The sequence below is a fragment of the Panthera uncia genome, chromosome B1 (genome assembly GCF_023721935.1).
Source record: "Panthera uncia isolate 11264 chromosome B1, Puncia_PCG_1.0, whole genome shotgun sequence".
In the NCBI taxonomy this organism is placed as follows: Eukaryota; Metazoa; Chordata; class Mammalia; order Carnivora; family Felidae; genus Panthera; species Panthera uncia.
Genome location: NC_064811.1, coordinates 41,377,248 through 41,404,878, shown reverse-complemented (window position 1 = coordinate 41,404,878; position 27,631 = coordinate 41,377,248). Strand labels below are relative to the sequence as shown.

Sequence of the window (27,631 nt, the reverse complement as noted above, 5' to 3'; positions counted from 1 at the left end):
AGGAAAAGAAAGAAGAATTAGGGTCATTTTGTTATTATAATGTACTACCCATAAAGTGTTGTAGTGCTATTTGAAAGTAGACTTGTGTTAGTTGTGAAAAGAACTTTTCTTTTTAAATTTTAGAGAGAGAGAGAAAGAGAGAGAGAGAGAGAGTGTGTGTGTGTGTGTGTGTGTGTGTGTGAGTGGGGAAGAGGAGCAGAGGAAGAGAAGGAGAGAATCTTAATTCTTCATGCTCAGTGTGGAGCCCAATGCTCCCAATCCAGGGCTCGATCCCATGACCATAGGTTCATAAAAGTGGACTTGTATTAGTTGTAAATTTATATTGGAAACTCTAAGACAACCACTAAAAAAGGTAAAAAGAAAAAGAAAAGCCTAACTGATATGCTAATAAAGAGAAAAAATTGAATCATGTAAAACGTTCAATTAAAAGCAAATGGCAGAAAAAGATTAGAAAATAAAAATAGGAAGAAGAAAGGCATCAAATAGAAAACAGTAGTGAATATGGTAGATATTAATCCAACTGTATCCATAATCACTTTGAATGTCAATGGTCTCAATGCACCAATTAAGAGAGATTGTCAGAGTGAATCAAAAAACATATGACTCAACTATATGTTTTTTACAGGAAGCCCACTTTAAATATAAAGACCCATATGAATTAAAATAAGTGGATGGAGAAAAATGTATCATTCTAACACTAATCAAAAGAAAGTAACAGTAGTTATATTAATTTCAGACAGAGCAGAATTCAGACTAAGGGCAGTTATCAAGTATAAAGGTGATTATGTAATGATAAAGGGGTCAGTTTCCTAAGAAAACATAACAATTCTTAATGTGTATTGATAACAATAGAGCATTAAACTATATAAGGCAAACTGAGAACTGGAAGGAGAAATAGATGAATCCACTATCATAGTTGGAGACTTCAACACCCTTCTCTCAGAAATGAACAGATCTGGGACGCATCAGTGGCTCAGCTGTTTGATCATCCAACTCTTGATTTCAGCTCACGTCATGATCCCAGGGTTGTGGGATCGAGCCCTTCATTGGGCTCCACACTGTGCTTGGAGCCTGCCTAAGATTCTCTCTCTCTTTCCTTTGCCCCTCCCCCCCCCCCCCCCTCCCCCTCCCCCTCTCAAAAATAAAATAAAATAGGGGCTGCTGGGTGGCTCAGTCAGTTGAGCGTCCATCTTCCGCTCAGGTCATGATCTCGCAGTCTGTGAGTTCGAGCCCCGTGTCGGGCTCTGTGCTGACAGCTGAGAGCCTGGAGCCTGCTTCAGATTCTGTGTCTCCCTCTCTCTCTGCCCTTCTCCCGCTCATGCTCTGTCTCTCTCTCTCTGTCAAAAATAAATAAACATTAAAAAATTTTTTAAATAAAATAGAAACAGATGCAGTGCAGGAAATCAGTAAGAATATAGTTGAATTCTACAACATCATCAATCAACAGGATATAATTGAAATTTGTAGACTACTACACATTTTTCTCAAGCTTACATGGAAAGTTCACACATCTGAGTGTTAGACCACAATCTGGGCCATAAAACATATCTTAACAAATTTAAGAGAATAGAAAGCATATAGAGGTGCCTAGGTGGCTCAGTCAGTTGAGCATCTGACTCTTGATTTTGGCTCAGGTCATGATCTCATGGTTTGTGGGTTGGAGCCCCATGTTGGGCTACTTGCTGACAGTGCGGAGTCTGCTTAGGATTCTCTCTCTCCCTCTTTCTCTGCCTCTTTCACTCTCTCAAAATAAATAAATAATAATAATAGAAATCATATAATGTCTGCTTTCAAACCACAATGGGATGAAACTAGAAATCAATAACAGAAAGATAACTGGAAAATCCCCAAATACATGGAGAGTAGAGAACACATTTCTAAATAACACATGGGGTAAAAAGAAATCTCAAGAGAAATTTAAAAATAAAGCACAACTTATTAAAATATTTGAGATGCAGCAAAAGCAGTGGTTAGAAGGAATTTACAGCTTTGAAGGCATATACTAGTAAAGAAGAAAGATCCAAAATCAATAATCTAAGTTTCCATTTTAGGAAAGTAGGAAAAGAAGAACAAATTAAATCCAAAGTAAGCAGAAGAAAAGAAATAATAATGAGAACAAAAACTAGTGAAGTTGAAAATAGGAAAGCAATAGAGAAAAATAAATGAAACTAAAGTTGGTTTTTTTGAAAAGATCAATAAAAGTGATAAAGTTGTAGCCAGGCTAATTAAGAAAAAGAGGTAAGACAAGAATTACTAATACCAGAAATGAAAGAGGAGACGTCACTACAGATCCCATGGAAATTAAAAGGATAATAAAGGAATACTATGAACAACTCTGTGCCTACTAATTTGATAACCTCGGTTGAAGTGGACCAATTCCTTGAAAGATACAATGTGCCAAATTTCACACAAGAATAAATAGATGATCTGAATAGGGCTGTACCTGTTAAAGAAATTGAATCAATAATTAATAATTTTCCAAAACAGAAAGCACCATGCCTAGATGGGTTAACTGGTGAAGTCTACCAAACCCTGAAGGAAGAAATTGTACCAATTCCCTACAATTTCTATCAGAGGATAGAAGCAGAAGGAATACTTTCTAACTAATTTCATAAGGCCAGCATCACCTTAATATCAAACCAAACAAATATATTACAAGAAAACTGGCAATATCTCTTATGAACATGGATGAAAAAATCTTCAACAGAATAATATTAGCAAATCTACCCAAAAATGTATAAAATGAGTTACAATTTAAGATTGATCCTAGGTGTGCAAGACTGATGCAACATTTGAAAATCAATTATATAATCCATAACAACATTGAAAAATCAATTATATGATCGTATCAATAAATACAGAAAAGCATTTGATGAAATGAAATGCTTTTTTTCTCATTCATGAAAAAAAAATTTCCAGTAAACTAGGAAAAGAGGGGAACTTTCTCAACTTGATAAAGACAATTGACCCCAAATCCTACAACTAACATCATACTTAATGTTGAGAAACTTGAGGCTTTCCCACTAAGATCAGATAGAAAGCAAAGATGTCCTCTCTAACTACTCCTTTTCAACATTCTACCGGAAGTCCTTGCTAGTACAAGGCAAGAAAAGGAAATAAAAGGTATACAGGTTGAGGAGGAAGATGTAAAAGTGTCATTGTTTGCAGTAAAAAGTCAGAAATAATTGACAAAACAGTCCTGGAACTAATAAGCGATTATAGCAAAGCTGCAGAATGCAAAGTTAGTATCTAAAAGTCAGTTGCTTTCCTATATAGTAAAAATGAATAAGTGGAGTTTGAAATTAAAAACACAATACTATTTACATTAATACCCCCCCCCAGAATGTAATACTTATGTATAAATCTGATCAAATATAGACAAGATTCATATGAGGAAAGCCACAAAACTCTAATGAATCAAATCAAGGAAGAACTAAATAAATGAAAAGATATTCTTTGTTCATGGGTAAGAAGACTCAATACTGCTAAGATGTCAGTTTTTCCTAAATTCATCCATGGATTCAATGCAATTCTAATCAAAATCCCAGCAAGTTATTTTATGGCTATCAACAAAGTGATTCTAAAGTTTATATGGAGAGACAAAAGACCCAGAATATCTAACACAATATTGAAGAAGAACAAAGTTGGAAGACTGATGCTACCTGACTTCAAGTCTTACTATAAAGCTACAATAATCAATATGTGTGGTGTTGGTGAAAAAACAGACAAATAGATCAATGGAACAGAATAGAGAGCCCAGAAAAAGACCCCCATAAATATAATCTGATCTTTGACAAAGGAACAATGGCAATGCAGTAGAGCAAAGGTCGTCTTTTTAACAAATGGTGCTGGGACAACTGGACATTCACACGTGCCCCCCCCCCCCAAAAAAAATCTAGATACAGACCCTACACTCTTCACAAAAATGAGCACAAAATGGATCATAGGTCTAACTATAAGCTACAAAACTTTAAAATTCCTAGAAGATGAAATACAAGAAAACCTAGATGACCTTGGGATGATGATGACTTTTTAGGTACAACATCAAAGACACAATCCATGAAAGAAATAATTGATAAGCTATACTTAATTAAAATTAAAAAATTTCTTGTGAAAAATAGTATCAAAAGAATTAGAAGACAAGCCACAGACTGGGAGAAAATATTTGCAAAAGACTCATCTGTTAAAGGATTATTATCCAGGGGTGCCTGGGTGGCTTGGTCGGTTAAGCGCCCGACTTCGGCTCAGATCATGATCTCACGGTCCGTGAGTTCAAGCCCCGCGTCGGGCTCTGTGCTGACAGCTCAGAGCCTGGAGCCTATTTCAGATTCTGTGTCTCCCTCTCTCTCTGCCCTTCCCCTGTTCATGCTCTGTGTCTCTCCGTCTCAAAAATAAATAAACGTTAAAAAAAAAAAGGATTATTATCCAAAACACATAAAGAACTCTTAAAACTCAACAATATGAGAATGGGTTGAAGACACCTCACCAAATAAGATACACAGGTGGCATGTAAGCATATTAAAAGATGCTCTATGTCAAATGTCATCAGGAAAATGAGAATTAAAACAACAATGAGATAGCACTACACCCCTGTTAGAACTGCCAACTTCTGGAACAATGACGACACCTAATGCTGGTAAGGATGTGGGGTATACATTGTTGGTGGGAATGGAAAATGGTATGGCCACTTTAAAAGTCAGTTTAGCAGTTTCTTAGAAAACTAATCCTGGGGCGCCTGGGTGGCTCAGTCGGTTAAGCGGCCGACTTCGGCTCAGGTCATGATCTCGCGGTCCGTGAGTTCGAGCCCCGCGTCGGGCTCTGTGCTGACAGCTCAGAGCCCGGAGCCTGTTTCAGATTCTGTGTCTCCCTCTCTCTGACCCTCCCCCATTCATGCTCTGTCTCTCTCTGTCTCAAAAATAAATAAACGTTAAAAAAAAAATTAAAAAAAAAAAAAGAAAACTAATCCTATTCTTGCCATACCATCCAGCAATCATGTTCCTTGGTATTTATGCAAAGAAGTTGAAAAAAGGTACATAAATACATCTGGTATAGTAGGTCCATTTTCTAAATAGAAGCATTGTTTTGGAGAGGAAGGTAATAAAATAGTAATAAATATAGTAGTAGAAATGAATATGGACTCTTTTATAGTTTATAAAATAACCATCTCATTTATATCCCACAAAAGTCTGAGACATGAGCTGAAAGTCTGAGGTGAGATATTATCCTTTTTACCATGAACTTGAGGCCCAGAAATGTCAAATGCCTTGCTACAGTTAAGGGGTAAGGTGGGACTTAAATTACACCCTTTCACACTGGGCCTTTAAGGAAATGAGATGTTTACTTTCTGAACTATTCTAGTGCATTTTCAAAAGAGGAGGAAAAAATAGTAATATCTTGCAGTTAATTTCTGTAAAATGTGATTTGAGGTGCTCCAGAAAGGCTTTCTAAGACACATTTCTGCCCAACTACCCCTGAACCCAAAATTTAACCATTAGTCATCTCACTCCCTCCTAGATTCTGTCTCTCTTCTCTGCTAAAATGCAGAATTCTCTTGGAAAAGTTGAGCCATTGAGTCATTCATTTCTTAGAGGAGGAATGCCTCATTTACTGGTGCTGGCAAGAGGCCCGTGAGTTCTGATTCTTGGTCGGGACAAGGGAGGGGCAAAGTCAGAGAAAGGAAAGTAGAGACCACTAAAGTCAAATTTGCTGCCTTCATGATTGTGCCTTTGGGTCCCCACTCTGGCATTAGGCCTTCTCTGGAGTTTATCCAAACTTCCCCTCCAGAGCAGAGTGTTCCGGAATCGCTTCTGAGCAAGATGGCCCAGCCTGCTGAGATTCTGGCTGGGATGCTTGTAGGAGAAGGGGCCCTGGAGCCTTGTCCCAGATCCACTGAGCTTGCAGGGTGATGCAGGCAGGTCATGAATGTGAGCAATGCTGCTTTGTTCCTGCATAGAATTCCCATGCTGCTGGTCACTCATGAGAGAGCCTGAGGCCTTGGGCAGCGCAGTGCCCTTCTTTTTCTTAATTCCTGTCAAGTGGTATGAAATGTTTGAAATAGCACTTAAGATAAACTGTTGTGGTTTTCACAGACAACCTTTGAGCTGGCCTCTCTTAGTGGTGCCTTTACCATCTTTCTCTTCCTCCTCCCTATTCGGTAGGCGTTGCTTTGCTCTGTGGATCCTGGAAGTCAAATTCTATCACAGGTTTGGATAGCACATTCTCCATGAAGATAGCTAAAATTTGTAGTTTCATCTTCTCACATATCCCTGATTTGCCAAAATGTTACTCCTTTGCAGGAGTCAGCAAAATGACATCATTTCAGTTGTCTGCTAAGAGTTGCGAAATTGTCACTTAGCCAAATTAAAAAGAAAGCAGGAGGAAGAAGGAAGGAAGGAGGAAAGGAGAAAAAAGATGAGTTCTTAGATAATATATACATTCTATAGAATATTTGTTATTAGAGGCAGAATTTACTGAGAGCTGAAGCAAAGAATGGACATATTGAGTTGGTGCTGATTGGAGGAGTGTGGATATTTTTATACAGGCTTCAGAAAGCCCAACATTGACCTGTTTTTATTATTTTTATTGGCTCCCTTGATGATAGACAAACTGGCCTAACCTGGGGCCAACAGAGCCAGCAGGAAATTTAGGTCACGGATAGTTGCATTTTAAAAACTCCAGTTTTTAGAGGCTGCTCAATCATTGTAATTGATTGATGATAACATGGCAAAGAGAGCTCTTAAATCATTAAAGGTGGCCCGATAAAGACACATGGCTAAAGATTTTGCTAGATGCACAGTTCCCAACTCTCTGTGGTGTTCTGTTCTGCTTTCTGAAGAAGTAGTTTGTCTCTCATTTTGTGTGACTTACGGCCCAGCTGGCCTGTTTACAGAAAACAACCTTTTAAACTTGGCAGTTCTGTTTGAAACATAGTGTAACATCATTTCCCGAGAGATGGGAGGAAAAACACATTACAAAAAAAGTTTGTTTCCCTCCTAAAACATATGTGTGTTTTAAACTGAAGAGCCATTGAAAGTTGCTCTTTTTGTCTTTCTCTGAAATCAAGGCCTTAGCCTTTCCTTCTAGCTGAAGTTAAGGGTGGCTGAATTAGATTATTTGATAACTCCTGTAAGCTTCTTATGTGTTCCTGCTCTTGCTTTGGATAAATGCTAATCTGTAATAAAAACTCTAAGTAGATAGCTCTGTTCTTCCCAGGACACAGGAAATGTGGCCCAGTGTAATGGCATTTTAAAAAGATTTTATTGAAGTAAATATAATATGGAAAAGTACAGCTCAACGAAGTTTTACTAACTGAAGACATCTGTGTAATCAGCACCCAGATCAGGAAACAGAAAATTGCCCGCAATCCTGGAAGCCCCACTTTTGCTGCCTCCCAGTTACTCCTTCCTTCCAGTGGGTAGAGACTTCTGAAAGTATAGATTGGTTTTCTCTGGTTTTTGTGTTTTACGTAAATGGAATCATACAATGTGTTCTTTTTCTATGGCCTTTTTCATTCATCATTGTCTTTGTGAGATGAAACTATTGTTGTTTTATAAAATTATGGGTCACTCTTTATAGTCGCTATGTAGTATTCTATTGTGTGACTACAGCATAATTTTTCTGTAAGGGCATTTTCAGGGGGAGAGAATGTAGAACCTGTTTTCACTTCCACTAAGGACTTTGCCATTTCTCAGCCCCATTGAATCATCTGCCCCACAGACACAGAATGCAAGCTACTTTCAAGTGCCTCTTACAGGGATAAATTTGGGGAAATACTTTCTGTGTTATATTACATTGCTTTTTCTTTCTATTAAGCCTTCTTGATACATTCTTCTAGCTTTCTCACGAATCACTCATGCCATTATTTTGCTCACTCTAGAATCTTCCATTCATTCTGGGCCTCTTTTTCACTGTCCTGAGTTTAGACATCCCCCTTTCTGAAATACTTACATCTGTCCCATTCTTACATTTTTCTCCAATTCTACCCTCTCTGTTGTCTCCTTTGAATCGCCTTGTTTTACTCTGAACCTCCTTTCAAAAACTTTGGAATAATTCTATACTTGTCTTTTCTCTCATACTGTGTATCTAATCCATCAGCATAGCGTGCTGGCTTTAGCTTCAAAATATTTCCAGATCTAAGCATTTCACATTACTTGCAATGCGCCACTGCAGACTAAGCCCCATTGTTTTGCTTGGATTACTGATTGCTTCCTAACTGTGTCCCTGCTTCTAGCCTTGCCCCTCCATAGTCTGTTCTTTCAACACACCTTGCATGATAGCCTTTTCCAACATATATCTGATCATACTATTCCTCTGCTCCAAACTCCTTTCATCTGGGAACAAAGGCAAAACTTCTAAGAGTGGGCTCTGTGGCCCTGAACCATCCGCATTCTTCTTTGCCTCATCTTACCACCTTCCCACTTCTCTTGCAAAGGCAACTGACCCTGTCCATACAACTTCCACATCATTGGTCTATCACACTCTCTGCTGCTTCTCTTTTTGCGCATATCTCTTCAGTGCATCCTATCCTTTTCTTCACATAGTTGTAGGTACACATAGAAAACTATGCTGTTTGTACAGGATATGCTGGGTTAACAGCTACACAGAACCGGAGGCCACTTGCCCAGTGGTCTGGCTGCTTCAGGTTCCAGCCAGTTGTCACTCGGGCTTGGAGTGTAAGGTAAACATAGCATGGTGACACCCTGGATGAAAAATTCTGCCTTAACATTTGTGGCTAGAACTACATATCCCTCTACCAGAGCTGTTTAACCTTGAATGAGGTTCTAGAACCTGTGAGGTACCTTTTTGGGGGACTCTAAGGAGTTGCAAGTCAATAGATCACCTCTGATTTATCTCATCTACTGGGTTCCCCTGATGATTTGTCCCAGTCAGAATCCTGGTATCATACTTTGTCTCAAGCATCTGGATTTCCCTTCCTCACAAACTCTGGATTCCCTCTGACTGGGAAGCACTGGAGAGTAAACGCATAGTAGCCAGATACAGGTTTTGGAGAAAGACAGTCCTGAGCTGGAGTCTAGCTCAACCACCCACTAGCTGATGTCCTTGACAAGTAACCTTTCTCATCCTCAGTTTCTGCCTCTGAAATAATAATACCTGTGTTACAGGGTAATCAGGAAGATTAAATGAGATAATCTATAATTGTATCTTTGTAAGTGTTCATTTCTCTTGTTGTGGTGTCAGCTATTTCATCATAGAGGTAAGTATGCTTTTGATACTATGTTCAAAGAAGTGAATTAGGTCCTGGAGATAGCATTAGGAATAAGTTGTGCTTCTTGCCACCAAGGATTTTTCAGTCTTAGAAGAGAGCTAGACATGGACAATTAAATTCAGGGTGATAAGAGCCATGGTAGAGGGAAATAGAAGCTTCTCTAGGATCACAAAGTAGGCGTATTTAACACATCTAGGGAAGCTCTGAGGAGATAACACTTGAGTTGAATCAGGAGACCAGGTGGAGAAGAGGAAAAAGAATTTTCCAGGCAGAGAGATAAGCACAGAGGCAAATGCAAGTAGTTCAGGCAAACCTGTAAGGAAAGGATTCATGATAGATGAGGTTGAACAGTTATGTGAGCTATGAAGCTAAGACAGTAACAACAACAAAAACAACAACAAAAACCCATGTCATATTCAAGGCTTTATCATTAAGGCAGTGAAAACCATGAAATAATTTTAGGGAGATCAACTTTTTGGCTTAGAATGAGATAAATCATAGCTAGAGAAAAGGGTAGTTGCAATTTAGGGCATCGAGGAAGGAATAAAGAAGAGATGGATATATCAAGTTGTGGGGACTTGGTGGCTGATTTGATGTGGCAGGGACAAGAGAGAGCTGCAGTAGAGCCCAGGTTTCTGTCTTGGTCAACTGGAAGAATAATGGTCCCACAAAACAGTATAGGGTACACAGAATGAACAGCAGATTTGGCAGTAAAAATATTCATTTCAGTTTTAGATATGTTGAGTTCAATTTGCAGATGAGATATATAAGTGGAGAAGGCCAATGGACAATTGACTCTATGGGTAGGGAGCAAAGGATGGAAATTTGGCTGAAGATACAGGTATATAAGTTGTATTAGTTAGTATTCAGATTAAGGTGAGATACCAAAGGAATCCACAAATACAGTGACTCAGATAGGATATTTCATTTCCCATACACACAGCCATCTAGAAGTTCTTGGTTGGTCCAGTCCAGATGCCGCTCAAATGTGGTCCACCAGACCAGCAGCATTGGTGTCACCTGAGAAGCGGTACAAAGTACAGAATCTTCAGGCCCCATCCCAAACCTAATGAGTCAGCATCTGCATTTGACAGATTATCTACATGCACATTACATTTTGAGAAGCTCTGATTTAAAGAAGCATGTTGTTCTGCGTTTCTCTCAAAGAATGTAGTTGAAGCAATCTTGCCACTACTTAATCTGCATTTTAGCCATGATAAGGGGAAAAGAGAGTAGAAAATAATGAGCTTTCTTTTTAGGATATGAGATCTTTAAATTGGTAATTATTGGTATATACCATATTAGAAATTAAAACTGAGAAAATTTTGTTTTTGATTCCTTTAAAAATAACAAACCTGTTAACATGCTAACATAAATAACATATTTTTGTGAAGAATAGCTATACTTCTCAAACCAGAAAGGGTAAGAATGGCGTTGGTTTTATTTTTGCAAATCTCTTTAATGTGTCACTGAGTAGAAAACAGCTGGGTTCTCATATTTGCCTCCTCATTCGGTATGCTGCCATATGTTGTTTTGGTTGAAATTTATGAAGAAAATCCAGCTTCATGCAGATACAGAGCTGGAAAAGGGAAGAATATTTTGATAGCTTTTTCAGATATTCTTTTTTGATACATGCCTAGACTCTACAAGCAGTGATTTCTTTCAAGGGTAAATTGTAATGTGGAATCTGAAAGCATACAAATGAGCTTTTTGTACTCTTTTACATTAAAATCCACTGGTCTACCCTGTATTTTGGATAGATCGTTTGTATATCCTGATTTTCTTACATCATACGTTGGTTATTTGCAAATATTGGCTCACTAATGTATGCAAATCTTCCAAATGTTGACACAATGCATTATGCAATTGAAAATAATCACATTTTTTAATGTCACCATTGATCTCATTGTGTAAGTGCAGAGAATCTGCCAGTGGTAGATACACATTTTCCAAAATTTGAATTTTTGATTAAAAGCCAGAATTTTATCATTGGCAATAAATATATCAATTGTTTTTCCTAAAGGAGCAAGATTACTTTGTTCATTTTTGAGAAAATGTTTGCCAAATACATGAGTCTTAATAATCATAATTTCTCTGTCATTCTTTCAAGTAAAAATGGTTTTACATGACAGAAATCATTAGTTCGGTTCACACCCCAAATAACTGCATAGGTGTTTTTCCTTAAGATAGCCATTGTGCTTTAGGGTACAGAAGTGCTTTGTGCATAGTTCCTACTTTGTTACATAAAATATTCAAGAAACATTTATTTAAAGGTTGAAATTTTATAAGAGTAATAATTTTTACTTCTTACTCCATGGCATTCTTAAGTGAAGCTGGCTTTTAAAAAATTCCATCTGTGAATACATAGTATAGTGGCAAAGAATACAATGACTGTTAGCAGAGTTTGGAACCATTTTCCTTGGTCTGTTAAGATCCCAGCAATTTTATCCACCATTATTTTTACACTGTTAATACAAATGTCCACATAGTCAAAAAGGCAAAGAATGTCTTAGTATTGTTATAAGAGTAGTTTTGGCATCCTGAAAAGGTCACTGGGATCTTGGGTCTATAGACCACACTTTGAAAACCACTGTCTCATATGATTATTCTGAGCTTGATGTATATTGGCTTATATGAGATTGCATGGTTTTTGGACTGCTTAGTTCTAGAAAAAATTGTAAAGTGGAAAATTTTAAGTTTGGTGTGTGTCTATTCTTTTCCTTTCTGTGACAGCCCTGGAGGCACTCCCCAGCACCCTAGTGGGACAGAGGGAATGAGTACCGAGGGACCTCTTCATGCTTGCTCTTGTTCGTCTGGCTAGTCATTGGACAAGTATTGATGGAGCCCTCTCATGGACCAAGTTCTTTGTCTGGCCTCTGGCCCTGATGCAGAGCTTCTCATCCCCTACCTCACAAAACCGCCTGTATTCGTTTCCTATTGCTACTATAGCAAATCAAAACAAACCTAGATGCTTAAAACAACATAAGTTTACTACCTTACAGCTCTGTAGGTCAGGAGTCCAACACCGGTCTCAGCAGGCAAAAATCGAGGTATTGGCAGCACTGCATTTCTTTTTGGAGGCTTTAGGGGGGGCATCTACCTCCTCACCTTTTCCAGTCTAGAGGCCCCTGCATTCCTTGGCTCGTGGCCCCCTTCCTCCACCTTCAAAACTGGCAGCATTGTATTTCTCTCTGTATGGTCAGAGAGAAATAGCCATAGCCAGGAAAGGTTCTCTACTTTAGGGACTCATGTAAGTAGACCAGACCCACCCAGATCATGCAGGATCATCTCCATCGCAAGATCTGTAACCTTAATCACACTGGCAGAGTCCCTTCTGCCCTATTTGCTTATGACACATTCTAGGAATTAGAATATGGGCCTTTCTTGGGGGAGTCATTATTCTACCTACTACACATTCTTCATAAGTGTGTGTTAAATATTTGTTGAAGGAGTAAAGGAACTATCTTATCCCATTGGTCATTTCTCAGAGCTTTGTTCCTCCCTGATATTGGTCATTATTTAAGGCTCGGTTGAGGTACTGTCTCTTCTGGGACTTGGTGTTCCTCTGCTGTCTTTTCAAAGTGAATGAAAACTTCTCCTAAAGCACTTACTTACTGCTTCTCCACTACTGTTTACTCCTACCCCTACCCACCTGTAAGCTCCTTGACTCTTGTGTCTCGCCTTGTTCTTTGTATGCCCAGATTATAGCACAATGTCTGGCACTTAGTATGTGTACGATAAACATTTGTTGATGAATTCCTGAGTGCATCAATGAATTATCCTCACACATACCAAGTTAACCAAGTTACATTTTTGTGTTTTGCCTGGGGCATATACCAGAAGTCCATTTCCTGCAAATAAGCAGAATGACTTTCATCATGGGCATTTAAAACCTGTATTAATGGCAAAACATAAAAGACTCTTAAAGGTAGAGAACAAACAGAGGATTACTGGAGGGGTTGTGGGAGGGGGCATGAGCCAAATGGGTAAGGGGCATCTACTCCTGAAATTGTTGTTGCACTATATGCTAACTAACTTGGATGGGAATTAAACAACAGGTGAATTAAAAAATAAATAAAACCTGTATTAATGGTATTAATGTAGGGATGGCCAGTGATGTTTTGGGGTAGAAGGGTCTTAGGCACTCCCTCAAGCCCCTGGCAACATTTACTAGGCTGCATCCAGGGACCCAACTATACCTGGGAGGAGTTGCAGAGATGGGTTCTCCAGCCTCAGGTTAGAGTGGCTTTGAGTTTCACTGAGGTTCTGCAGGCCGCACCACAGAGGAGCGAGGACGGAGCCAGCCCTGCCCGCTCTGTAGCCACAAAGCAGATGGCCTGTGTGCTCCCGTGCCTGCAGACGTAGCCCCCCCAGGGCCTGACTCTGACTCTGCAGAGGTGTTTCAGTTCAGCCAAGAAAAAAAAAAAGGCTTTTCTAAAGACAACATGCATTTTACAGAGAGCCTTTTGTATGGAGTTACTGGGGACTCACTCAAAAATAACAGGAGCTCCAGACTTGCAGAATTAAAATTAAAAGAAAGTTCTGTCACTCTAGACACAGCTCTAGTCTCCCACCTCCTACTAGTTGGCTCATTTATATCAAAATGAGTGAGAAATTTAATCCCTGGTACTTTATAAAGAAGCTTTTTTTTTTTTTTTTTTGCTTTGGTTGTGGTTTGCTCTGTGTGTGTGTGTGTGTGTGTGTGTGTGTGTGTGTGTTTTAATGGCAGTGTTTAATAATGTTTATATTGCCTTTAACCTTTGACTAACTTTGCAGTTACGTTCCCAGATGTGGTGTCACATCCAGTACTGGTAGGCTGCCCCTCTCTCCTTCGAGACTACGAACTTCTTATTCCTAGAAGGTTTTGAATTCCCTACCAGTCATCTTAATCACTTCTACTGGGTAGGAAAGGAGTTCATGGGGTAGGAGGTCATAGTAGTAGCAATCGGTTCATATGTGTCAGGGGCCATGCACCAGGCACTGTGCTTTGTGACTTACTTCTGTTATTAAATCTGGAGAGCAACCTTGTGAAGCAAAAGCTATGGTTGTCTCTCTTCAAATGTAAGGTGAAGTGTTTTCCCCAAAAGCAACCCTCAGAAAAGAGGGTGTCCTCTTATGCCTGAGTCCTCACCAACACAATCCCCCATCGTGGGGATTACTCTATTTTAAATCACGAAGTAGTTTACTGTTTGGGCATTTGTGGTATTTTGCCCATTTTGCAGGTGAGGAAACTGGGACTTGCAGAAGTTAAATTAAGTTGCCCCAGGTCACCCAGCTGGTAAGTGCAGGCATCTATTTTTATTCCCATACTCTCATTATTAATCCTACTCAGATTCTTTCTTTCACCTTTAGAAAGGTTTCAATCCAGGGTGTCACTGATCTTTTCCTTCTTCTTGTTGAGGTTTCATTCTAAAAGCAGAGAATATCAGAAAATGGATATATATCCAGTCTGGAGCCATGCTTTTATGGGTAGTACTAGGAGGGTCTAGTTCTAAGCCAGTGTGCATAGGATTCCCTCTGGTTCATCCTTGCCAGACAATCCCCCTGCCTCCCTTTGCCATTGATGGAAAGTTCATTGCTTCCTGAGCCAGTCCCTTGTCTTGGCTGATGGCTCTGTTTGTGAGGAATTCTTATCAGCTGAAATTGTCTTTCCTGGAATTTTCAGTCTGACTGAAGGAGATCCAAAAGTACCTGGATTTGTCTCCCTTCCCTCGAACTCCCTTCTCCTCCCCTCTCCTCCTCTGGCCCTCCCCTTGCCAATGAATGTTTCACTTTAGAATATTTTTAGATTTATAGAAAAGTTGTCAAGATAGTAGAGAGTTCTGTATATCCTCACTATATTGTTAAGATCTTACAGTACTTAGCAAAACAAAGAAGCCAATATTGGTACATTCTTATTATTAACTGTAAACTCCAGATTTTATTCTCATTTCACCTAGTGGTTTTTTGTCCCCCTAACATTCTTTTTCTGTTCCAGAAACATTTTGTAGAATTTTCCTCAGTTGGTATTTATGTGATGTTTTTATTATGGGGTTATGTGTTTGGGAGAAGAATACCACAAAAGTGAAGTGCCATTCTCATATCATATTAGGGGCACATAATATCATTTGAGTTTATCACTGGTGATGTTAACCTTGATCTTCTAGGGTAAACTTCTCCTCCCTCTTCTTTCCATACACAATTTTTTAGAAGCAAGTCACTATGTACAGCCCACACTTAAGAAGAGGCGGGATTAAGCTCTACCTTCTGGAGGGGGCAGTATCTACATAAGTTATTTGGAATTCTGTAAAAAGCATCTATCTGTTCTGTATGTATGCATGCATCTAATTCATAAGTTTTTTGGAATTCTGTAAAAAACATCTATCTGTTCTGTATGTATGCATGCATGTATGTATGTATTTATGCCATCACTTATTTATATCAGTATGGCACAAAGCACATTTATTTTGGACTTTGAGTTATATAATCCATTACTAGTTTATTTTCTTGCTCAAAGTGTTTCAGCTTTGGCCACGGGGAGGCCTTCCAGTCGTCTCTTGTGTCCTTTTGACATGCCCCATCCTTTTGCTTTTTATGGACTTCCTTACTCTCTGGCACAACAAGATCTTCCAAGTTCTTCTTATATTTTCCCTACCTTATCCCTAGAATCAGCCATTTCTCTGAGGACTCCTGATTCCTTTTATTTGAGAATGATGTTAGAAACCAAGATCTGACCCCCGGCTGTGCTCATTGCTACCAGAGTGTCATTACTTCTAGATTCTCACAGTGGCAGAATTAGGAAATAGATGTATGTATATCAGCCCATGTCATACACATATCTATGATATTTCTCTATCTACATTTGTTTCTGCAGGAAAGCTTTTCTTTTTTGAGCATTGATATTTTTCTGGGTAGACAATAAGGAAATATGATTCACTACCTACTATCACCAATGATAATTTTTTTTTAAAAAAAAGGAAAAAAAGGTGAAAATGGAGACCTTGGCATAAATATGGCTTAAGAACTGAGCCGTCTCTAGTCACATCATGTCATTTCAGAGATGAAGAGATACGAGTTCACTGGGATCCTACGAGGTTAAGGAGCTAGTTAGTGGTACAGTCAGGTTTGGATCTGGGTGTTTGAAATGGAGTCTCTATTTCCACCACATCACATGCCTCTTTAAGACTGATTAGCAAATATTCTTGGCTTTGTATTCAACTCAATAATTAGCTTTTGGGAATGCTTGAAGCAGATTAGAATGTAATTTTAGAAATTAGGGTGCACAGGTATTACCTAGCTAACAGAAGTTTGCTAGAGTGTCATTAGTGAGGGAGCTTGTTCTCTGGCAATGTATTTTAGATCAACAACTTGAAAATGATGCTCTCATGGCCAGATGTTGGTGGGTAAATCTTTTCAAACGATTATGGTGATTACTCTATGTTGTTTTACTTTTTATAACTATCTTTTAAAAAATCCTTTTGCTCTGGGAAAAGACTTAAAAGGGCTCCCGTAGGCTAGATACTTGATGCATATACCTGTTTTTTAGAAATGGGATATAAAGCAATGAAGGAATCTGCTTAATGTTATCCAAGATGTTGGTGATAGGGTAAAAAGGAAAAATGAAAGCTGTAGCCCCCATGGCCCCACTTCTAACAGGCCAACCACACAGCTCCTTTATTATAAATTGCTCTGGGCAGCTTGTAAAGCAAAGAACACTTGAATGTTTGTCTCCAGAGACTCCTGAGGCAATAGGACGGTCCTAGGATGTCTTCAAATGTTTCAGCCATTTCCTTTGAGAAGTGGGCGTGTTTATACTTGGTAAATCATGTCTTGTCACCATGTAGCAGTAAAATCTTCCTGTTCTTTTCCATTTGAACCTATTCATTCCAAAGAGTTATCATTTTGTTTTTGTTTGGTGCATTGTGAACATCCAAGTTTTTTAGTGGAAATAAATGGTAACAGCTGTTTTTCGTGTACCAAATAATATAATTGTGAACCTTAACCTTGAGACGATATATCCAAATTTTTCCAGGTGTGGAAATGACTTGACTAGAAAAGTTCATTTTGGAGTAATCATCCCCATATAGAATCACATCCAGCTGCTCGCCATCAACTTCATTCAAAGAGAGAACATTTCTATAGGCCATTTTTTTATTCCAACACTCCCTTCATAACCTGGCTTTTCCTTTTAAAATATTGCGTTTTCACACACTTAAACACACATGCACGCACGCACGCACGCACCCTAAAGTCTCATCTTTCTTCTCTTCTGCTTTACTCTTCTCTGTAGCTGTGCCCACCATCTAGTATACTATATATTTTACTTCTTTAGATTTTTAATTGTCTGTTTCACCCAACTAGACTGTAAGCTGTGTGAGAGCAGGGAATTTGTTTTCTTCACCGCTGCATCCCTAGACCCAGAATAGTACCTGGAATATAGTAAGTGCTTAATGAACCCTTTTGAATGAATGGCATGAAAGTTGCAAGTTGTAGTCATTTGCTCCCTGATTTTAATATAAGTAAAAGTAGTTGAGTTTTATTTTATAGGATTATTTTATACTATAGGTTAAATAAAACATATTATTTAAAATGGGGATTTATCTGTTTATGAAAAATCTCAGAATTTGTATGAGACATGGTATAGTTACTTGGAAGTTATTAGGTGACTCCAGAAATGCAGTACTGTTATCATATGCAAGGAATTTTGAAATTCTCTGCTAAATATCACTCGTGAAATTAGTGGAAGAGCTAAAAGGAAAAAAATTTTAAGTTTTAAGATAAATTATCTTCAGATCCACCCAAAGATACCTTGAACCTTCAGTGACATTGCCCAGTTTGATCCCTTATTCTATTCACCAGATTTAGCAGAAAATGACTTTTCATTGTTATAAAAAAATCCTATGATCCAGTAATTGCACTAGTGGGTATTTACCCAAAGAATAAAAAATATTAATTTGGAAGCATATATGCACCCCTATGTTTATTGCAGCATTATTTACAATAGCGAAATTATGGAAGCAAGCCAAGTGTCCACTGATAGATGAGTGGATAAAGAAAATGTGGTATATATACACAGTGGAATATTACTCAGCCATAAAAAAGAATGAAATCTTAACATTTGCATTGACATGGATAGAGCAAGAGACTATAATGCTAAGCAAAATAAGTCAGTCGGAGAAAGACAGATGCCATATGATTTCACTTATGTGTGGAACTTAAGAAATAAAACAAAGAAAGAAACCAAAAAACCAGACTCTTAACTATAGAGAACAAACTGATGGTTACCAGAGGGGAGGTGGGTGGAGGGATGGGTGAAATAGGTAAAAGGGATTAAGAGTACACTTTAATCATGATGAGCACTGAGTAATGTATAGAATTGTTGAATCACTGTATTGTACACTGAAACTAATATAACACTGTATGTTAACTATTAGGAATCAAAATGTTAAAAATTTAAAGACTACATGAAAATAAAAACAAACTTTGATTTTGGAATTAAAAAATCTATTCTCTAAAAAAGTTTTTTTAATGTTTATTATTTATTTTTGAGAGAGAGAGATACAGAGACAGAGTGAGAGTGGGGGAGGATTAGAGAGAGAGGGAGACACAGAATCCGAAGCAGGCTCCAGGCTCTGTCTGAGCTGTCAGCACAGGGCTCGACGTAGGGCTTGAACTCACGAATGATGAGATCATGACCTGAGCCGAAGTCAGACGCCCAACCAACTGAGCCACCCAGATGCCCCTAAAAAATCTATTCTGACTACTATTTGCCAAACATAGAGAATATTAAAAAGAATATGCTGTAAAATTTAAGGCAATTCCTCTGAATGTCAGCATGTGTTTACATATATAGATGCTGACATGTTTTTGTTTTTAATCATTGCTTTAAAAATACATTTTTTAATTTAAAATTCTAGTATCTGAAGTACTTACACTTATAAAACTAATGGGTTCTTACTTGTTTAAGCAATATGTGAGATTATATAAAAGGTTCTGCAACTTGACTAGTGCAGTGTTATAAACTATATCATTCCAAACAATCAATCTAATGCCAAATCTCTTGCAGCTTTCTCTCCAGGACAAGAAGCAAACAAATAAAAGGCAACATAGTCAGTGAACATCACAAACTTGTTTGCAAGATATCTTTGGACTGATGCGATGCATAAATTACATCTTTGTATAAGAATGATGTATTTTCATATTACCACCTTTTATTCCAGAGCATTGGGGAGTCAACCATGTCTGTTGTGTTAAATCAGCTGCTGCCCATGATGAAGCCTTTGAACCAAAGGACCAACAATGATTACAGCCCTGAAGAATTGTTGATCCTCCTGATATATATTTACTCTGTTGGTGGAGAGTTTACAGTGGACAAAGACCTGGGGGAAGCCGAAGAAAAAGTGAAGAAAGCATTGGCTCAGGTCTTCTGTGAAGAGTCTGAATTGTCACCTTTGCTGCAAAAAATCACAGGTGAGTGTTTAATAAAAAATACAGGACATAAAAATCACTGACACAGAAAAGGGTTTAAAAATAAAGGCATTTTAGGAAGAGGATGTAACCATGTTCATTGGAGTTGTCTGGAATTTTACGAGGCCTGATGAACGCTAGCCAGCCTTTAGGACTAGGTTTTCATTTCAGTGTCCCCCCCCCCTCCACCAGTTGTAGTGAAATGGCCTTCTAGTTGCCTGCCACAGCTCCTATTTTTAGAGCCTTGTTAAAATAGCAAAATTCTCACAGGGTATAATATCTTTAAGAAAAAATAAAATGCAGGGAAGCCTATTCAAAAAGGTTTCTGTTGACATATTTTCTTTGAAATAGTCATTTCAAGCTTTAAAAAAACACACACCGATGCACAAACCTGCCCTAAGATGCTACCCAATGTCATAGGATTGAAAATAGCAATATTCAAGAGTACTTTCGTACTTTTGACTTCTCATCTTTCGTTTTGAATCTGAATTAATTGGTAGTATCTCAAATAATATCTAAAACATACTATTAGTGGCTGATTTGGGGAAAATATATAGTTAAATATCACAAAATGTAACCATTTTACTATGATGTAACTCATGGAGACATTCATTTCTGTGTTTCTTATCAAACTCCATATCATTTATGGGTTTTTTTTGTTTTTGTGGGTTTTTTTATACAAAGTTTATTTCCATTGGTATGGATTGAGCCCAGGTCTGTTTAAGAGTGAGAAATTGTTGAAGCTTACATGCAAAACTTAAATCCTTTAAAAACCTACCGAGTTCCCATGCATTCATGAATGTGTGCGTATAGGTGTGTGTAGACCTCTCCATTCAGGAAGGCTCCACGGAGGCACAGTATGTATTTTCCAACTTTTCCTCCTGTTGCCTGTTGTGCCTCCCTGACAGAATTTTCCAGATGGCTCAGCAAGAGCCTGTGTAGTTGTTGACCTTGGTGCTCTATGCACGTGTGCATACCTGCCGACCTTTTCTGCGTTTGGTTATGGCAAACAAAACCCTGACAAGACGGAAACCCAGTGAAGTTTCCACAAAAATAAAACACTTTCTTGCTTCGCATAGAACCTATCTGCCAACTGAAAAACGTGCTTAAGGAAAACTTGTGGAATTCGCTCACGTTTCATTAAGTTATAGCACTGTATGTGATTACGTGTGTTTGTTGGGCTATAAATGAAGATTGACTTAGAAAAGTTTAATATGGTTTATATAGTGCCTTGAATAGTAGTTTGATTCAGAGTAAATTTCAAAGCTAGGAGAATTTAGTTGGAAATTATTCTTAAAACGCACAATTTCAGAAACAGACAACAAAGATGGTTTGTTTTAGCTGAGGTTATTTGGATGGCTTTTCTGTAACGTTAGTATGTTACTATATTATTTTGGGAATTGAAATCATGCTGTAAGAGTATTCATTTAATATTTGTTCAAGGTGTTTATTGACCCAGCATTTCACTCTTTATTAGTTTCTCTATTTATGATTGCTTAGGATATTGCATTTTCTTGCTTTTAAATGTGATTTCACATTTAAAAACACTTCTGTACATTCATGCTTGTATCAAGGAAATGAGTAGGTTTAGCAAATGAAGCTTCAAAATAAGAATTTGTGAGAGTTTCAGTATATTTAAACAATTTAGAGACATTATTTTGCAATACAAAGTATACATTCCTACCCAGATTAACTTTGCATGTAAAGTTTAAACAGGGTGGATAAGATGCACTATTTAAATTTGGCATAAGTGAACTTACCAGTGGAATACGTATGTGTTGATCAACCTCTGTGGACACCAAAAGGCTTTATTTATGACGATAGACTTTTCCTTGGCCATAGATCTGCCCCTTATTAAGTATGTTGGCTAGTCAGATGTCCTGAGAAGTGTAGTGCTTATGTTACCAGGTAGCTACTGACGAGACTCTTTATATCTCAGGACAAAAAGCACTAGGAAGGTGTTGGAGTAGCCGTGACTCAATCTTGTAGAAGAAGGTGGGATGTTCCAGTATATATTGAAAGAACAGAATTGCCTTCCAGATTGCCTTCCACACGCTTGGCCTGTTGTGGATCTAGGTTGACCTGGCATTTACCATGAACTTGCAGACAGTGTTGCGTTTATGTTATTCCAGTTTATAGTCTTGGCTCACTTGTTACTGTGTGGTGGAATTTCTTTTATGCCTTGTGCACGTTTTGGGGTTGGTGACATTTGGTTTAAAAGTATTATTGAAAGCAGGCAATTAATCAGTAGAATTCCACATTTTATATTGTAATTTTACTAATCTCAATGTTGAGAGAATCAAGAAAACAATAATTTTTCTGTACTGAAAACTCAAGTAGGGGATCATCACCCAAAAGTGAAAGGATCAGGATTTGGACCCAGGTGTGCTAGATCTGGAGCCCAGGCCTTTAAACAAGAGATTCTAAGTCTGCCACAGGCTCACTTCCATAACCATTGCATTTATTATATCTTGTAACTCACGCTTGCTTACACGTACCGTTGTATGCCATGCATGCTCGATCATTCCATCATGTTATTTTATGAACGCTGAATTAATATTTGGTTAATAATGTAGATATTTGCCTGTGCTTTTTACTCTGTCTATAACAGCTGCTGATAGATGTTTCATCCTACCTTCCTATTTTTGTGCATGTATCCTCTTTGTTTCTGCATTGCTATGAAGAAATGAAGATGTTATTTCTAGTCATTGAACTCTATTGGCCGTCTAGCTTTCGAAAATAGGAGTAGCAAACTTAAATTCTTTATCTTTCAATAATATCTCTTGATAATAACTGCCCTGTTTGAAGTTCATGTGTTTTATATGTTGAATATGTAATTTGCTTTTGGCAATTTCTTTCATTTCTCCCTCTTCTCCCCTTTTATGGAAAGGACAATGAGAAATTGTAGTTGGCAAAACAAACCAAAACTTAAGCATGGTCAATGGCAGCATACTATTTTCCTTTTGATAGCTATGTTTTAGGGAGGGTGGTGGGAAAAAACTCTCTTTTCTACTCACACAAAATAACCAGGACTGGCTCTCTGAGTGTCAGGAGTAGAATCTGTAAAAAGAAAATTGGTATGGCCTGAAAATGTCAGTTAGTGTGCTTTCTGAGTCTCGCTGAGTTCAAAGAGAGTATCAGTTTCCAAATACACTAGTGTTTGCATAGCAGTCACAAGAGAAAACAAAGGAAAACCATTTGAACTTTCTTCAGAGAATGAAGTCAAAATTCTAATTTTAAAGATCTGTGTCAACTTGGAATGTCATCATACAATGGGGTGTATCAGATAAAGCGTAGAGCTAAGCTGTAGAAATCCTTGATTCAGAAGTCCCGGCTCTGTCATTTCCTAGCAGTGTGTCTTAGTCGGCATATCATCCGTCTTTGAACCTTGATAATAAACATAAGTGCCCTATTGACCACTCAGTGAATTTACTAAAAATAAAAGGATGCTATACCTGTGAGTTAATTTCCAATCCATACGCACTGTAAATAAGTAGCTTTCTCCCACTGCTGTTGTTATTTGTATAACATCTAGGTGTCACGTAGGGCAGTGCTTCCCAACCATATTCCCATTGTGACACACATAGACAATGAGTATGTTTGCATAGTGTACCCAGGTAAGTGGACAGAACTTTTTCATCAGAAGCAACCACTCCCAGGAGCTTTGACCACTTCAATGCCTCCCTACCTGACCTGTGAACTGAGATGAAACAGCTTGGCACACATACAAGCTATGAGGAGCAAATTAGTGCTCCTAATCAGGTGTGTTGTTCAGAAGGCTCTGGAATCAGAAAACAAAGAAAAAACAAAACTTGCATATAGTTTTGACACCCAAAACCCCAAATGGATAAAGGACCTGAGTGTGAGACAGGAAACCATCAGAACCCTAGAGGAGAGGGCAGGAAAAAACCTCTCTGACCTCAGCCACAGCAATTTCTTACTTGACACATCTCCAAAGGCAAGGGAATTAAAAGCAAAAATGAACTACTGGGACCTCCTCAAGATAAAAACCTTCTGCACTGCAAAGGAAACAATCAACAAAACTAAAAGGCAACTGACGGAATGGGAAAAGATACTTGCAAATGACGTATCGGATAAAGGGCTAGTATCCAAAATCTATAAAGAACTCACCAAACTCCATACCCGAAAAACTGGAAAGCACTCTTCTTAAGGACACGGGGTAGGTAAACATAATCTAGTGAGCTTTCAACTGGGTTCCCTTGCATCCCCCAGAGGAAACCTAATAAAGGAGAGTTTCTTCATCAACTTCAAATGAGGAAGCAGTTAAGAATTTGTTTTTCCTTTTTTTAAAATGTTTTATTTATTTTTGAGAGAGAGAGAGAGAGCGAGCATGAGCAGGGGAGGGGCAGAGAGAGAGGGAGACAGTGGATCTGAAGCGGGCCCTGCGCCAGACAGGAGAGAGCACGATGTGGGGTGCGAACCCATGAACCGCAAAATCATGACCTGAGCCGAAGTCAGACGCTCAACCGATTGAGCCAGGCTGGTGCCCCAAGAATTTGTTTTTCAGTGGGTTGTGGAAGATACCTCATGGTACTTTCAGATCTACTTTCCAAATGGAAAGCATTTTTGTGCCCTTAACCATAGTGAAACAAAGCCACATTCTACAACCAACAGTGAAAATCTCGTTGCAATGATTTATGACAGCTTTCCTCTTTTGAAAAGCTCAGGTAAATACAGACCATATAAAATTATTATTGCTATTCGTGTCTGCCACTTTATTATAAAAACTTTCATCTCTGTTACCACAGGCAGAGACATTTTAGGATGTTAGTGGAGATATATCTTTCAAACAAAGCATTTTTCATAGTTGGCCAAGTGCTTTTCCCAGCCTTGTAGAAAGTTAGTCTTCGTAATAAAATATGAAGTACTTCCAAACAGAAAATTGTAAAAGATGAGGAGTCAACAAGAAGTTCACCTCTTACGCTTCCTTTACTCTATCACCTCTGCACTTTTTTCCTCATCTCACGGGTTTACCTCAGTAATTAATCACATTTCAGACTATGCATTTCTGCAGATTACTGCTCCTAAGGGCACTATTCCAATTGAAAAATAGTTTTCAAATTTTCAAAACTCGTTCCCTTGAGAAGTGGTTCCTTAGACCTTCAGCATCCCTCCTGGTTTGGCAATGACAAGGCTGTTGCTATAGTAACTGGAAGAGTGATCCTAAAAGCTCATCACCAATCTTCACGTTACCCACACTTGAATGAAAACTTTAGCTCATTACAGTAGGTGATAGTGTATAAAACCATGATTAAAGAATTCACCCATTCAGCTGAAGGAGTTCAGGAAGTAAGGTAAAATTTATTTTAGAAGAGATTCTACCTTCATTCTGATTTATGGATTCTCAGTTATTGTGGCGTTTTTAGACTTTTCATTAAGGTATACACCTTCATCTCTACTGTGTCAGGTTTTTTTTTTGTTTCAGGGCTGTCAAAACAAAACAAAACAAAAAACAACTTTAAGACTGTTGTTTTCTATTATGGTTTGCAACACTCTTTGGTATAATAAGGTCTATTTTTCCTCTTGATTTCTAAGATTTCTGCTGGAAACTCTGATGAAGAACACATGTCTGCCCTAAATCTCTCCCATGAGAAATGTTGGAACTGTTACATTTAGTTTTACTGTCCAACATATTAGAATAGTTAACCACAGCACATATTACAAAACAGCTATATCAAGTGAGGTTTAAAATGTTTATTTCATATTTAAAATACATCATAAGCTATGTAGAAAGATATTTAGATCTGCCTATTAAGGTAGCTAACCAGTTAAGTAATGTTGCTAAATACTAAGGGATCACTACAAATTTCTTTCTTAAGTACTTAATTTTTTTCATGTCACATTGTAAAAACTCTCATTCTTTTTTTTTTTTAATTTTTTTTTTAACGTTTATTTTTGAGACAGAGAGAGACAGAGCATGAACGGGGGAGGGTCAGAGAGAGGGAGACACAGAATCTGAAACAGGCTCCGGGCTCTGAGCTGTCAGCACAGAGCCCGACGTGGGGCTCGAACTCACGGACCGCGAGATCATGACCTGAGCTGAAGTCGGCCGCTTAACCGACTGAGCCACCCAGGTGCCCCAAAACTCTCATTCTTAACTAAGACCCTGGAACAGATATTCTTGCATTAATGTGTATATATGCACAAATGTATAAGTCGTACTGTCCATCTCACTAATTTTTGTGTGTGCACATGAGGTCAATAGTAACAATTGTTAACGTGACAGATGGAGATTAATTATTGCTGATTCTTATTAATTGCACATTACATGGGGTATAAATTTCTCAATTATGAAAGAGAAAAAATGGGGTGCATGGAGTACAAGAATAGTTTTCTTGAACGTGTAGCATGGATGAAATAGGAGAGATGGGGTCATGTGGTTGAAAAGAGTACAGCTGTGAGGGGTGCTAGTTTTTACTCCTAAATATGCCTGTATCATAAAGCTAGTATGAAGGTTAAAAGACAAATATAGTAAAAATAACTATGATTGAAATGACACTCAAGATAAAAAGATGTTAAATGTGATATCAAAAACATAAAATGAAAAAAGAGAAAAGAGAGAAACAAACCACAAGAGACTCTTTATGACAGAGAACAAACTATGGGTTGACAGAGGGGAGGTGGGTGGGAAATGGGCAAGATGGGTGATGGGTACTAATGAGGGCACTCGTTGTGATGAGCACTGGGTATTGTATGGAAGTGATGAATCACTGAATTTGACTCCTGAAATGAATATTGTACTGTATGTTAACTAAAATTTAAATTTAAAAAAGAAAAAAAGGAGAAAAATGGTCAACCCTCCCCCCCCAAAAAAAAAGAAAATGGAGTGGGGGAGAGTAAAAATGTTGAGTTTTAGAACAGGATCAAACTTAAGTTGTCATCAACTTAAAATAGACTACTATAGATACAAGTTGTTAGATGTAAGCTTCATGTTATATGTAAGCTTCATGGTAACCACAAAGCAAAACCTATAGTAAATACATAAAAGATGAAGAGAAAGGAGTATAAACATACCTCTAAAGAACGTCACCAGTCAACAAAGGAAGACACCAAGAGGAGATGAAAGGAACGAGGAGGAGCTACAAAAATAGACAGTAAACAGTGAACAAAATGGCAATAAGTAATACTTATCAATAAGTACTTTAAATGTAAATGGACTAAATTCTCCAAATAAAAGGCATAGAGTGGCTGAATTGATAAACAACAACAGTAACAACAAAACCAAACAAGCAAACAAGTAAACAGAAACAAGACCCCTGTCTACATGCTGCCTATATGAGACTCGCGTTAGATGTAAGGACACACACAGATTGGAAATGAAGGAATAGAAAAAGATATTTTATGAAAACAGGAACCAAAATAAAGCTGTAGTAATTGTACTTACATCAAACAAAATAGACTTTAAAACAAACTTTAAAGAGACAAAGATGGACTTACATAATGATAAATTGGTCAGTCCATCAAGAGGATATAACATTTGTAAATATTTATGCACCTGACACACCTAATATGCACCTAAATATATAAAGGTGCATAAATATATAAAGCAAATGTTAACAGACCTAAAGGAAGAAGTGGACAGCAAGACAGTATGGAATTTTAATACCCTACTTACATCAACAGATAGATCATCCAGACAGAAAATCAATAGGGAAATACTAGCATTAAGTAACACATTAGAACAGATGGGCTTTACAGATATATGCAGAACGTTTCATCCAAAAGCAACAGAAAACACATTCTCCTCAAGTGCATATGAAACTTTTCAGGGTAGATCATGTGTTAAGCAACAAAACAAATCTTAATAAATTTAAGAGGATCAAAATAATTTCAAACATATTTTTCCAATCAAAATGGTAGGAAACTAGCAATCAATTACAAGATGGAAACTAAAATATCACAAATATGTAGAGGCTGAACAACATGCTACTGAATGAC

General features: G+C 37.9%; 1 protein-coding gene across 1 annotated transcript in view; it reads left to right on the top strand.

Moving 5' to 3' along the window:
• The window catches only part of SCFD2 (sec1 family domain containing 2), a 333,259-nt gene that overhangs the window by 148,199 nt on the left and 157,429 nt on the right, over positions 1 to 27,631 (top strand). Inside the window, exon 5 of the mRNA XM_049632033.1 lies at positions 19,426 to 19,675. Within this exon, the coding sequence (XP_049487990.1) occupies positions 19,426 to 19,675 (250 nt within the window). The remainder of the gene's footprint in view (positions 1 to 19,425; positions 19,676 to 27,631) is intronic.